This window comes from Alligator mississippiensis, chromosome 5, assembly GCF_030867095.1.
Source record: "Alligator mississippiensis isolate rAllMis1 chromosome 5, rAllMis1, whole genome shotgun sequence".
In the NCBI taxonomy this organism is placed as follows: Eukaryota; Metazoa; Chordata; order Crocodylia; family Alligatoridae; genus Alligator; species Alligator mississippiensis.
The window spans coordinates 19,566,342-19,579,924 of NC_081828.1; the positions used below are offsets into that span (position 1 = coordinate 19,566,342).

Below are 13,583 nucleotides of genomic sequence, written 5' to 3' on the forward strand. Positions count from 1 at the left end.
ATGTCATACCATTGACTCTCCTAGCCTCTTTTTTAGTGGAGTGAAAAAATGATAATTCTAGTAACCGAGACGAAACGTGCAATGTGTAGTTGTGTTTCCATGGACGAGCACCTTGTGCAATCTGACCGGATTCTGTTTTGGAAGTACAAGTACCTAGAGCAAGACAACTTGATATTTGGATTCTGTTAATATCACTAATGCCCTAGGATACATGCCATATAGTTACCTGCTTCTGTATTTAGCTAGCAGTGGGAATGCAAGGGGGAGACCATTGGTAATGCACCAAGATTGTCACATACCCTATGAATGTACACAGTCTCTGCATCCCAGTTTTCTGGAAAATAAGGGACAGTCTTACTTTTCTACTGTTTTGTAATGTAATGCAATTTTGAGTAGATGGGGGAAGTGAGGAGCCAGTCTTCAGATGCAGATTCCAGTTGCCCTACACAGATTACTGTTAAGCAGGTAGTGTAGTTGGTGTTTTGTACACATACCTAGTAATATGGGCCTGATATGTATGAAAGTATATACAAAAAGAGGCACCTTACAAAAGAGGTTTATAAACTGCTACTTCCTAAGTCAGTTTTTCATCTGAGATTTGAGTACTGCACATTTTAGTCTGTGAGCTGCAACAATCAAATGCCTCCATAATTGCTGTTTGGAAGTCGGCATGTGGTAAACCTTTGCCAACCGATTCCACATTTCCTTTTTTCTAATCTCCTGTTGAAAATAGCAATGTCAGCTTCTAAATATCAATTAATTTCTATGGAAAGCAGTGGTTGTGGGGGTGGTGTAGTCAAGTTCCCCCTGCCATGAACAGCACTCTGCCCACTCCCTGCCTTTCACTGCCCCCAGTCTCTGCATCTCTTCCTCCTAGTCCTGCCTCTTCCCCCCTCCAACAAACTCCCCACAATCTCTGCCTTTACCTCCCCTCCCCTGGCAGTTCCTGTCAGATACTGCTTAGGCTCTGTTCCGTCCTGAAGCACAGCACTTGGAAGCTCAGCCCTTGCTGGGCTAAACAGTAGCAGCAGCACTACTAATTGGCCAGAGGATGGAGTTTCCCTGTACTTGCCCAGGAGGGAACCTAGCCTGAGCCACAGTCAAGTTGCACCTGACTAGCAAAGGGGGGACAAGAAGCTGATCAGTGGGTATGACTGGCCCCAAGCCAGGCTCTGGGGCAGAGCTGCAGCAGCTACCTGCCCCCCTCCACCCCTGTACTTTGTATGCAAATCTAAGGGGCTCCCCCCATGCTGACTTGAGGGGGGAAAAAACTAGACATATTTGAGTACATTTTGGTAATATGGAAAAGCTAAAATGTGTTACTTTTTGCTGCTTTAAAGCAGGTTTATAAACTTGGCCTGGGTGAAGTGGCAAGTATTCTATTCAAATTCAGCTGCTTCGGAAGGACAGTGATTTGATTTGGTGATTCAAGTCACTGTCCTGATTTGATTCGGCCAAATGAGATTCAAAGACTCGGGATCAATTCAGAGATTTGGCCGTAGACTAAACAGACAGCAGTCCTTGGCTGTGTTAGACAGCTGCCTCCAGCTGGTACATGGTGGGCAGAGGAGGGAGGGAAGGGGTGGGGATTGAGACTGGGACAAGCTGCTCAGCTCAGGCAGGGCTTGCAAGGGGGGAGGGCATGGGAGTGGGTTTGTGCCCCTGGATCTGTGCGGGGTGGGCTGAGCTGGGCTGTGCTCCAGACAGGCAGCAAAAGGTGCTGGGAATGGGGGCTCTGCCCTGCTGCCGCTTGTCCAGCCGGGGGTGGGGGGATGCCCAACACAGGCACATCCCACTCCAAGTGGAAGGTGCTGAGAGCAGGGGCTGTACCCTGCTGCTCACCCAGCCAGGATGGTGCCACTGCAGGGCCTCAGACAAGCAGTGCACAGTGATGGAAGCTATTCCAGCCTCCTTGCACCTTCAGGACAAGCCATGACTTTGCCCTGGCTGGGTGAGCAGTGGCAGGGCATGGCGGTGGGCACATGCACCTGGATCAGGGAGGGGCCAGTGGCAGGGGCTATAGGGAATTTTAGGGTGGCTGCAGCCCCCCCCCCATAGCTCCTGCTCCACTGTGCTCCGCAGGGCGGGCGGACCCAGGGCTGCAGCTGGAGGTAGCTTGGAGTACAGCTTGGCCCAGCCTGCCCTGTGCAGAGCCAGTGGCACATGCCCACTCCCCTGCCTTCCCGGACCAGTGGTGTGTGGCGGCATGCAGTGGCAGGAGTCCCCCTCCCCAAGTCCTGCAGCTCTCCTGCCTTGGCTGGGAAGCTTATCCCAGCCCCAGCCTTCCCTTGCTATGGGTGCATTGATCTGCCCTCCCCCCTCTGCCCACAACAGACTTACCAGCTGGAGGCAGCTGTGTCCAGTGTGGTTGAGGGCTGCTACCTGTTTAGCCTGTGGCCAAATCTCCGAATCAGCGTCAAATTGATTTGGCCCCTTTAGTGGGTCTCCCAATTCGATTTGGATTTGGCCACTGAATCAGGCTGAATCTCCTCCAAATAGAATTGGCTACTGAAGCTTTGCCATAGCCCTATTATAAACCATCTGTTTTTCCCCTGTTCTCTGCTGGAAGACCACCAGCAAAAACATTCTTAGAAATACTGAGGATGAGATAAAGTATATTCTGAGCTCAGATTTTAAGCTTTTACAGTGCAGCAAGGTCCTTGGAGGCATGTAAGAGTTTCAGTCAGATTGCTTGAACTTATTTCTGCAGATGCTATTGATTTCCTACACACTTATCACTTCCTAGTCTTGTGACCAATCTTGGCCTAGGCTCTAAATTACCAGTGGGATGATCTGAGAATTATTATGTGCTGCTTTATATCTGGTGCTGGGGATGAAAGATCAGAAGCAGGTTCTCCCCTTCCTGCTTCGTGTCAGTTTTAAATGTTTTTCCTAAAAAGTAACAAATTCATACATGTTACATACATGCAATTACATTCTTTGAGGGGGAAAATGTTTAAACTGTATTTCATGTACATCAGATGCTAGCTGAAAAGCCCTACTGAGAGAACAGGAAATTGTCCATTAGTTGTAACAGGACCAGTATTTTAATAGAGGCAGTAGATACACAGCACTTTCAAAATTGTCTAAGTTGTATTTAGATCTGATCCTAAAAACACTGACTTCTATTAGGACTGCCTACTTACTATCACAAGCATGTATAGGTGCAATTATGAAAGAAGCTTTTCTACACAGGCTGCAGCTTCAATTTCAGATGACTTGAGAGATGGGAATGGACAGGGTTATATTGAAAATTCAGGATTTTATTTAAAAACTGACCAATAAAATGTCCTTGCAGAAATGTGACAGAGTGCCTGCAGAAACACTCCAGCCTTTCCTCAAATCATAATCCTTGCTCCAACACGTAAGAAATGCCTACAATGTACATAATCTGGAGTTGAACTGAATTTTCACATCTTGAGCAGTTTCAGAATCAAACAGCATCTTTTGGTCTTTATTCTAACAAATAATACAACCTAAAGTTACTATTAGTGAAGGTGAGTTAAGAATATGGACCACACGAATAGTAAAATGCAAAAAGTGACAATGTTTCCATGATGAGTACAAACTGTTTGGAAGGAAAGTAAAATGTGAAACTGCAGCATTACAGGAAATTTGTTAATACAATTTAAATAATGTAATTATCCTTGCATGAATTTAAAAATCAAGAACAAGTACACTTAAACTGACAGATGCTTTGAATATCAACTTAACAAGGTGGGTTTCCAGCACAAATATATCCCCAGTTGTTTTGTAACAAACAATTTAAATACATATGTCAAGAACTGCAGTTAAAGTGAATACAGTGACTGGAACAGCAGCTACCTGGAAGGAAAAATAAAAATGCATTCCCTTTGCCACAAATTTAAAGCAATGTTTTGGAAGACCAGTAAAACTGAGTTTGGTTACGAAACGATTCTAGGAATTGGTTTACAAACAATCCCTTGTTTCAGCTTACATAAAATTAGTGGGTGCATTTAATAATTTTTTTTTTTTACTCCTAAAAAGGTCATAACCCTAACTGGGAAATATGTCAAGATCAAACAGCTTTTTTGCTGGGTTTTTTAAAAAAGGCATACAAATCAAAGCATTTAGACTGAACAACCTTGATATAGAGATTTCCTCCCTTATCCAGAGGGGGGATCTTGAAATCTTTGCCAACTTGACTGAAAGCCATGACATGGAATCAAAAGCAACTTGTATCTCTACATTTTAAACGTTCTGAATTTTGACCGTCCATCACGTTTGAATGTTTAACTTTTTGCTTTTTCTGTCGCTGTTAAGTTACAGGTGAGAGATCCAACTAAGAGGGATGTATTTCCAGGACTTCTGCATATTTTAGAAATCATCTGAATGTCTTTCATATTCCAGTGTATCTTGTGGAAATATAAAAACAATCTTTTTACATACGCAAGTACGAGTTGAAAAATGTTCAAGCCAACATGCTTCTTGGTATGCAGAAGTGATGAGGCAGCCTCTGTAAAAGGACTGCAGATGTGACAGTCACTCTGCAGGGCAACAAATTCCCCCCCAGGTGTTGGGAAGGGCTGGAGGGGACAAGGGAAACCAAAGTTTTGCCTGATCATTCCTGTTATAGAAGACAGACTATGTACAGAACATGATATCTTTGTAAAGGACAATGTTGCCCACAGCACAGCTGCAGACTAAGGCTATGCCCAAGTAGAAGATGCTGTGTCAGCATACTGTGCTGACAAAGCACTCCTCAGGGGGATCCAGATAAATTGGAAAAGCTGCCTTTTGTAACAGTATAGTAGAAAAAAGTCCCCACAAACAAAACATGACCTCAGGGGAAAAATTGTGCCAGTATGGATGCATGTATTCTAGGGGCTTCTCCCAAAAGAGCTGTACAAGGCAGGGATCAAATTCCCGCTGCCACCGACAGTTTCAATACAGAAATCACTAATATAAAAGAAAGTTCTCTTACGTGCCAAAACTTAAGTGCATTGTTTAGGAAGTCCTATTCTAAAAAAAATGGGTACAGTTCAATAGCCATGTTTTGAAACTCCATCACTGGAAATATGTCCAGGCCAATTATAGTTCACAGTATCACCAAAAGTATGCCAATTCTCATTTAATTTTAGAATGAGGCTATTAAAAGGAATCATACTATTGCAGCTGTTCTGAAATAGGCTAAAAACTGGTTACAAAAAGTAACATTTGAGTAAAGAACCAGTATATTTTGATTATCTGAAGAATGTAAGACATTCGACTAACTCTTCCTGGTCCCTGGTTGTAGTAACTCCCCAAAGTGGAAAATAACTTTACTACAGAAATCCATTAAAAAAGTCTTAGATGTATGTTTTAAGATGTGGTGTATTTAAACACATCAGAAGAGGGTTTAAACAATTTAGGGATTTGTACCAAAGTCTGTAGAAGAATATTTCCAAAAACTTGAAATGGCCTTTGAATCAGAATCTTACGTTCACTAGTATAGGTTAGGGATAGTTTCTCAGAGCTCACTCCTGAAGGCTGAGAGGTCTGGCATCCTCTAGTTTATCTCGAGCCTAATTAACTTTAAAAAATCATCCAAATTTATCTGTAGCAGTGGCTAGATTGCCTTCAATAGAAACTCTCAGGCTACAATAGCTCTTCCTATGTCAGAAAATTATGAGCCTGCCTTCAAATTCTAAATACCCAAAGCATATAGATCCTTCCTTGTAATCCTATGAGGATTTGATCAGCTAATTCATTTTTCCATTCTCCATTTAGAAAAAACGTCCCATTTGAAAATGTCTGCAACCACTAAAGACTTCAGTTCCTAGGTATGGCGTGGTGTCTTTACTAGTGAGGGCCACAGTTTTAGTTCTTCCCAAATGTGGCCAAGGAAGGACTGACACCACTGGATATTGAGGCATTCCAACCATGCATCCATAAAATGGTTCAAAACAGCAGCAGCACCCTCCATGCTGGACCTCTCCGAAGCATAACACTGACCCACAGAGCTGACAGGAAATTTAGTCTCTGTACATACGACCCTGGCCTCTTCCTGCTAAGGATTTTAGTGAATGCCAAGGGAAAGCATGAGATTACTAATATTCATGTTAAAGACGTAAACATCCTTAGGTATCTGTAATTACCTGGAAGAACAAGTCCTATCATTTCTACTAAATATTCTGCATCTTTTACTGGTAGAGCACTTTGGGAATAACTGCAAAAAAATCACAATTCCCTTTGATTTACCTCCTTATTTTTCCTTTGTTACCTTCTTTACAAATTGCAATCAGTTTCTCCAGTGCACAAGAATCAGCCTTCAAAGTAACCATTTTGTACCTATCAGTCTACAAATTTAGCCTGCTACTGGAACAGGGCATATCCTTAATTTCCTATTTTCAGTCCATTCACTACACAAGATGATGTAGTAGGGCTCACTCATTTATAGAGTGCATACTATATTTCTCAAGGGAAGCTTCTTTGGATTGATACAGACTGACAGGAATCTAAAGTCTTTTTTGGAAGTCTACTCTAAATATTTCCCCTTGCTATTGATGTGGCTGACAAGTCGGCTGTTATTGCATCACGATTTAGCCATCTCATTTCATTGTCTGCATGACTAATAAGATTGGCTACCTTTCCTAACCATTGACAATGGTCATTATAATCAATATTGATAATCACTCTGTTGGTTTCCAGGAGTAGTAGTAGTTTAACTACAGTGCACAGAGAATATAATTTTGAAATTATTTACATTTTTATACATTTACACCACAGCTTCTTAATACAAACAAATAGCACCATTAGCCTTTCACACATTCTTTCTAGCAAAACAAAAAGCTAGATTACCTTCAAATTTAGGACACTGGAACCTCTCAGAACAAAAATAAACCCCCCAAAGTCAGAATACTGTAACTTCTGATTTTAAAACCTATCTTTAAAAATGAACACACTCCTTACATGGTAAGAGAAAGAAAACAAAACTGGAAATTTCCTAGGTATTTGAAAAATGTGTACATTTTAAAACCTTTGCCATGAGTTCTATTCAATGTGCACTACACTTAAACTAGGTTTTCAAGAAATTCATTTTGTTTTTGCTTAGGAGTCTAATGTTTGAACTTATTTTTGCAGTAACTCTTAATGCATCCAATATATTCCAGTGTGCTGGAGGACATTAATACAAGACTGGCCAGGTGATGTGCAGCTATTACGGAGCAATCTCCTAACCAAGTGTAAAATTATCCAAGTAATGCAATTTCTAGGCAGATGAAGTCTCTCTCCACACATACTCATCAACACCATATTATGAACACAGCAAGGACTTTGCAAACCAGTATGAAAAAGATAATATTTGCAGATTCTATGAAAGGAAGATTAGAAAACAACTTTCAATGAAGAAATTGACAGTTCAGATAAGGAGATGGATAGCACCATAATGGATGTGCCCTAAGGTGCTAAAGGAGGTACCTTATTCCCTGCAAAGTGAATGCTATTTCTGAAGTGTATTGCAATATGTAAATGCAATTGTTTAATGGTTACCATTTGGTTCATTCATCTACAGAAAATGCATTCCCTCTAATATACGTTCAACTAACATTCAAATTACTGAACTATACATAATGTTACATAGTTTACAATTTATGAAAACAACGCTTGAAAGAATATAATAAGATCATCTTAAGTAAGGTGGGATGTTTTAAAGGGCTAATATCCAGCTATTTCAATTTTTATGCTAATGGTCCAAGTGCTTCTTTGTATCACCAAGAAAAAATGTAAAAAAATTTAAAAACAAATGACAGTCCTCACAGCTTCTTAGTATCCTTAGGGTCACTGAAGTGTCAGACTACCATGCTTGCAGTACTGGATGTATAAAAGTGTAAATGACACATCAGGAGACTTGCTGTAATTCAGATACTAGATTAGATGCCCATTAGAGTGAATCTTAGTACATCAGTCATTCAATGTATGTTCCCTTTTCTTCTAGATCATTTTTAAAAGTTTATCCCTTCCATACTGACCCACTCCTATACATATGCCTGTGGGTTATTTGCATCCACTTGCTTGCACTGTGGTATGCTGGTATTGTTATTCACAGTTCACTTTCCAGTTAAATTAAAGATCCGGAAAACGGCTGGGGTCCTCCTTGTAGTCATCAGGAATAGTGAAGATGGATTCATCAAACTCATCATAGCGAAACTCCTGAAAAGTCACAGTGGCTGTGATGGTGGGAAACACAGGTATGTCTAGACAGTGCACAGAATGGCACAGGAGAAAGCAGAGAAACACAGGTTACTCATATTTTAATACCGACTTATTAGTTTATTTAAAACATGAAGCCTAACTTTATATTTAAATATTTTGTACAACCAAAATTAAAAAAAAGCTGTAAAAGCTTAAAAAAGGAGGGGCTAGAGAAAACTATCAGAAGTCAACCAAATTCAGAGAGGAAAAAAGAGGTAGCACAGTGCACCATTTAAAGAGAGATTAGGAGTCTAATGTTTGACACAGGTGTCTATCATATGAACCAATGTTACCATATTTACTCACATACCACATGCAACTTTCCCACAGATATCAGCCCTCCAAAATTGGTTAGTTGGAATATCTGTAAAAATGGTTACCACTTTTTTTTCTGGCTAAGCAAGCAGCAAGACCAGAGCCAGAGTTAAACCTTTCACAGCCACTACTAGCTGAGCACTGTAGCTTATGCCTGAACTAAGCTGGCTCAGGCCAAGCAAGTGGCTACATGCAGTCTGGAGTATCTTGATAAGGCTTGAGGTATGGAAATAAAATTTTATTATTCGTGAGAACTTATATAGAGAATTATTTACAGTAAAAAAGTAACAGCCTTGTTACTATCCTTGCAAGGGTCTGGGGCCTATACTTGTCGCCGTCCTGCCACACTAGGAAGTTCCTGCTGCCTCACTCAGACAATGGGACGCCAAGTTGTCTGGATGCTCTAAGTTTCCAGAAGAACTTACTCTATGCTATGAAAATGGCCATGGCTCTAGAAAAAAACTGTTTTCCTATATTCTGCCTGCCAAAAACAAGGTGTGCCCCTTACTTAGGGGCACATAGTATGCAAGAAAACAGGAAGAGTGCTTTTCCCCCCCGTGTTCTTTGTACAGATGAATAACTGAACAACATACTAATCTCAGGATAATCCAGAGATCTGGTCTGGATGAGCACCAAGTTCCAGGTGCCTTCAATAAGCATCGGAATCTAGTAGATGAGAAAAGCTGAGCTGGAAATTCTCAGTATTATAAAATCTTATTTCATAAGTGTTTCATAATCCATTTCCATTTGGGCAACAGAGTCATCAGACTGGTTAAACAACACAGATATAGACTACTTTAAATATGAGAAAGGCTTTGGCTAAGGATTCTGGTTAAAGGCTTTATAGGCAGGCATGGCAGACATTTTAATTAAAGTAAAAAACAGCCTACACAAATTTAAAAACCAAGTGCAAATTCAGCCCTCAGAGTTACTGTAGTTTCTACTGAATAGTGCAGAACTTGTGCACATGTAACAGGTTAATGTTTAGTGTATTCAAACCAACTGAAGAGATAAAAAACACAAACCAGAGAAAGTTTATTTTTGGACCTCAGCTGCTATTTGTTAACTGGTTGGCTATGCTTTTTGATGGTATATGTGAGAATGCTTAATTTTTAAAAGAACTATTTAAGTTAGAGCCTTTTGCTATACAAATCAGTGTCATTGCACAAAAAATGAGTAAATGTATTTTACCTCTTTTCTGTTGGCAACAATTAGAAATTAAAACTTGGTGTTCACTGGTGATCTACATGAATCATGAGGTGCAATGAAAACGAAATATACAGTGGGCACAGTAGTCTAATAACACTGTGCAGTAGTGTATTGCAGCACAGACACTGCTAATATGCTACTGTGAAGTATTATTAGTCTACTACGCAGCGGTGTCACTAAAAAGGTGTTTGCCAGGGCTACATTAAGATTGCAGAGTTACTGTGTCAGGGGCTTCTGCTATTCACTCACACTCCAGATGATTAGTAAAAAGGGAAGTGCTTTCTTGGTTGGTGGCTGTTTTCCATCTCAGATGCCATATTCTTAATTCTGTCACTAGTCCTAGCTAGTATTTCTTCTATTTGCCAAGGCCCAATGATATTCCTCTAAAGCCTAATGCAGTGAATGAGAACCGTCTTTCCTTAAAATAAACAAACTCCGTTAAATTCCTTACACAAAATGTAATCACTTCTTGGAAATGGGGATAGCTAACTGAAGTTGAAAATGTCATCTTACCTAGCTTTACAGGAAAGCCTGGTGGAAGCTTCATCTGAACAAATTCTCTAAGTTTGTTAAAGTGCTTGAAGGGTGCAATTACTTCTAAAACATTCAATAATCTGAAAAGGAAAGTGAATTTTCATTAGGAGAGTTTCTCTTTTACCAGCTTAATTTTTTCCCCTCAGTAAGTCAGTGTCTAATGAAGATAAAGAACTAAAAATTAGTTGTCTAAATACTTGCTATTAGTCCTGTGATGACAAAGCACTGCTACTCTGACAGTGACACAGCAAGGTCCAGCTTTCAGTAATCCACACTATCATATACATATTATGTTAGCATTAGCAAAAAGTGCTTGTTTCTAGCTCTGATAAGCCACCAGTGGCTAGACCCAAAAATTATGCCACCGATTACCAAACATCCATTCTCAAAAATGGTCCTCCAACTTAAATTCTAACACTATTTTGGAGTCTTTAGACTACTGTGGGCGTGTCTTCACGTTCATTAATGTGCTTTTGCTATTGCGGATAAAATTTAGTACCTATAATGTGAGGTAATAAATAAATGTGCATTAGGCTGCCCTAATGCACAGTAGCCTAATTTTACTGTGCATTAGCATATTAGCACAGTTTTTGACATGACACTCTAATGCATGGTAAAACAGGCTACTGAGCATTAAAGCACACATGTAGATGTGCCTTGCAATGCTTAAATTGCAAGCTTTCATGTATTATCACTAGCCATTTTCTACAAACTACTAACATATAGACATATTGTTAACATAGCAAAGAGAATGAATTTCAAAAATAGTATCATCCCATATCATAACCTATTCAGTCAGTGAATTTGTTGATATGTCTCAGTAGTCTCAGAAGAATGAACAAACTTCAATGGAGACACCTCTTTGGCTGAAAGTGAGTTTTAGCCCACTGCTGACAAACTACACTGTTCCTGAAGTCATATTCAAGAGGCACTACAATACACCGCGGGCGTTGGGAGGAGAAAGACTCTTTCAATAGCAAATAACTAGACATTCATTTCTTCAAACTCATTCTGTCCACACCACTTCCTTTTACAGCATCTATTTCCTGATCTCCTACTGAATGCCCTTTCATTTTCTCTCCAGTCACAGCACTGACACACTCCCACCATCATTTGCCATCAACTGTTGGTTTCTTTGTCATCTCAGCAGAACCCCAAGATCACATACCAAGTGGATCAAAGGCCTCAAATGCTGTGTTTGGAGCATTTGCTCCACACAATATTTAGAAGAAACATGGCAGTAAGTTAGAAGAGAGCTTGCATTAAGTTACCACAGGGACAGAAATGACCTGGGAAGATACTTTATAATAACAATAAATCCTCTCTTCACCTTGTCTTTGACTCTTACACATGATGTATGCTGGGCTAACTCTCCTGAAAACTCCTGAACATAAAACTCAACTCAGCCTCAAGATGGAACCGCAATTAATTTTTTATGGAGCTACTGAGGGATTTTACCAAAATCACACGACAAATACCAAAACATTAAAATGTGGACTATTAGCGATATCTTGCAACATAAGACTAGAAACACATTGCTAAATGATCTCTGAGCCTTTTTTTTGTTTTTTTTTAAACACTAGCCTTTGAAAACACTTCAATTTCTGTCAAAATATTCACACAGTGCTGAAGTGTCTGTATGCTTTGAAAAAACTGTTGGGTGACTGGTAAAGTTAAAAGTTAATTTGCTTGCCAATGTTTTCACTCACATTTCTAAGTTGGCAACATCTGAATGAAGACACAAGGAAGTTTTGCTGCTTATTAGAGAACAACTTTTATAGCTAGTAATTTTCACTTACGATTCAATTCCTAAGGGAAATTCCTGGCTCATGGCTATTGTGGCTTTAAAGGTTTTCTTGCTTTCCTTGCAGACCAGTTCTCTACCCAGATGAGGAGCTCTTAAGAAAAGAAAGAAACAGTTGATTTCAATGGGATGCTTCTTTTACAGAAATAAAATTAGATTTTAGTTAAGGCAAGGAATATATATAAGGCTGTCAAAATTAAAAAAAAGAACCGTAATTAATCATGAGATTAAAAAAACAGTTGCGATTTATCGCAATTTTAAATCATGCAATTAAACAATACTAGAATCTCAATTTATCATAATTGTATTTTTGGATGTACACAAACCCTAGACAGTCCCCAAGACCTGTCCCTCCAACCCTTCCCCCCCATACATTTACCTGCACCCAGCTCCTGAGTGTATAGGTGTGTGTGCGCGTGTGCACACATACATGCGTGTCTGTGGCTAGGCAGGGAGGGGCCGCTTTTTCAGCACAGGCAGGCATGCAGCAGTGAGGAGAGAGGGGCTGCTTTTTCCATCCACCCCCCCCATCACCAGAAGTGATTAACGCACATTAAACAAAAAATAAATGCAAAAATCAAATAAATGCATTATTCATGAGAGTTAATTGCGATTGACAGCCCTAATGGTATATAGGTAAATCTGATATTTTTCATTAAACCAACTCAAATAGTTGAAAATATTCTTCTTTGCAAGCTTTCAGGTGTCAAAGCTACCCTTTGTCAGGCTGAGGAAACATCTGCAATTAGTCTGTCCTCTTCCTAGACAGAATGAATAGTAAAGAAACCAGAGGCTGGTATGCATGCAAGAAAGCCAGTCAGTGAAGATGTAAATTCAAGAGTCAGTGGTGTTACTTCATGATGATCACCATCCAGAATGGTAAAATACAGGCCACCATCTACAAGAAACTCACGGACCAACATACATATCTGCACAGAACCAGCAATCACCCTAAGCACACCAAGAGAGCTGTAATATACAGCCAAGCCCTCAGATACCACCGAATTTGCACTGAGAACACCCGCGATTGCCATCTCACGAATCTCAAAAAGGCTTTCACTTAAAACAAGGACACTCCTCCAGAGAGATGCATTACACTATTGAAAGAGCCACCCAGAAACCATGTAAAGAATTGCTATAGTACAGAAGGAAAATCCCCCTGGATTGCACACCGCTGGTTATGACAAGTCCCTCCCCAGAACCTACATGGAAAATCCTCAAACAATTGTAACCCATACTAAAAGAAGACCCAATTCTTAAAGAGATTCTCCTATTCTAGCTTTCAAACAAGCACCAAACCTCACTAACCTCATTACCAAAAGCACCCTGCACCTCCGCACCTTGCCCCCTGGAGGAAGGAGGGGGAGCCTAGAGATCCCAGATCCTGCTGTAGCCAAAGCAATGGGGGGGAGTGATAGCCAGGTGGGAGCCTGAGGGCCACAAATTTACCCCTCATGGGCTGCATGTGGCCTGGGGCCATGAGTTGAACAGCCTTGATCTAATGCAATTAAAAATCCATCAAGATTAT

The 13,583-nt window shown here is 40.4% G+C and overlaps 1 protein-coding gene across 1 annotated transcript in view; it reads right to left on the reverse strand.

The window, feature by feature from the left end:
- Positions 1-3,242: 3,242 nt before the first annotated feature.
- ANKRD13C (ankyrin repeat domain 13C) overlaps positions 3,243-13,583 on the reverse strand; it is a 63,509-nt gene continuing 53,168 nt past the window's right edge. Inside the window, exons 11-13 of the mRNA XM_014593865.3 lie at positions 12,051-12,149; positions 10,231-10,331; positions 3,243-8,195 (exon numbers count right to left, since the gene is read on the reverse strand). Of these exons, the coding sequence (XP_014449351.1) occupies positions 8,065-8,195; positions 10,231-10,331; positions 12,051-12,149 (331 nt within the window). The 3' untranslated portion in view covers positions 3,243-8,064. The remainder of the gene's footprint in view (positions 8,196-10,230; positions 10,332-12,050; positions 12,150-13,583) is intronic.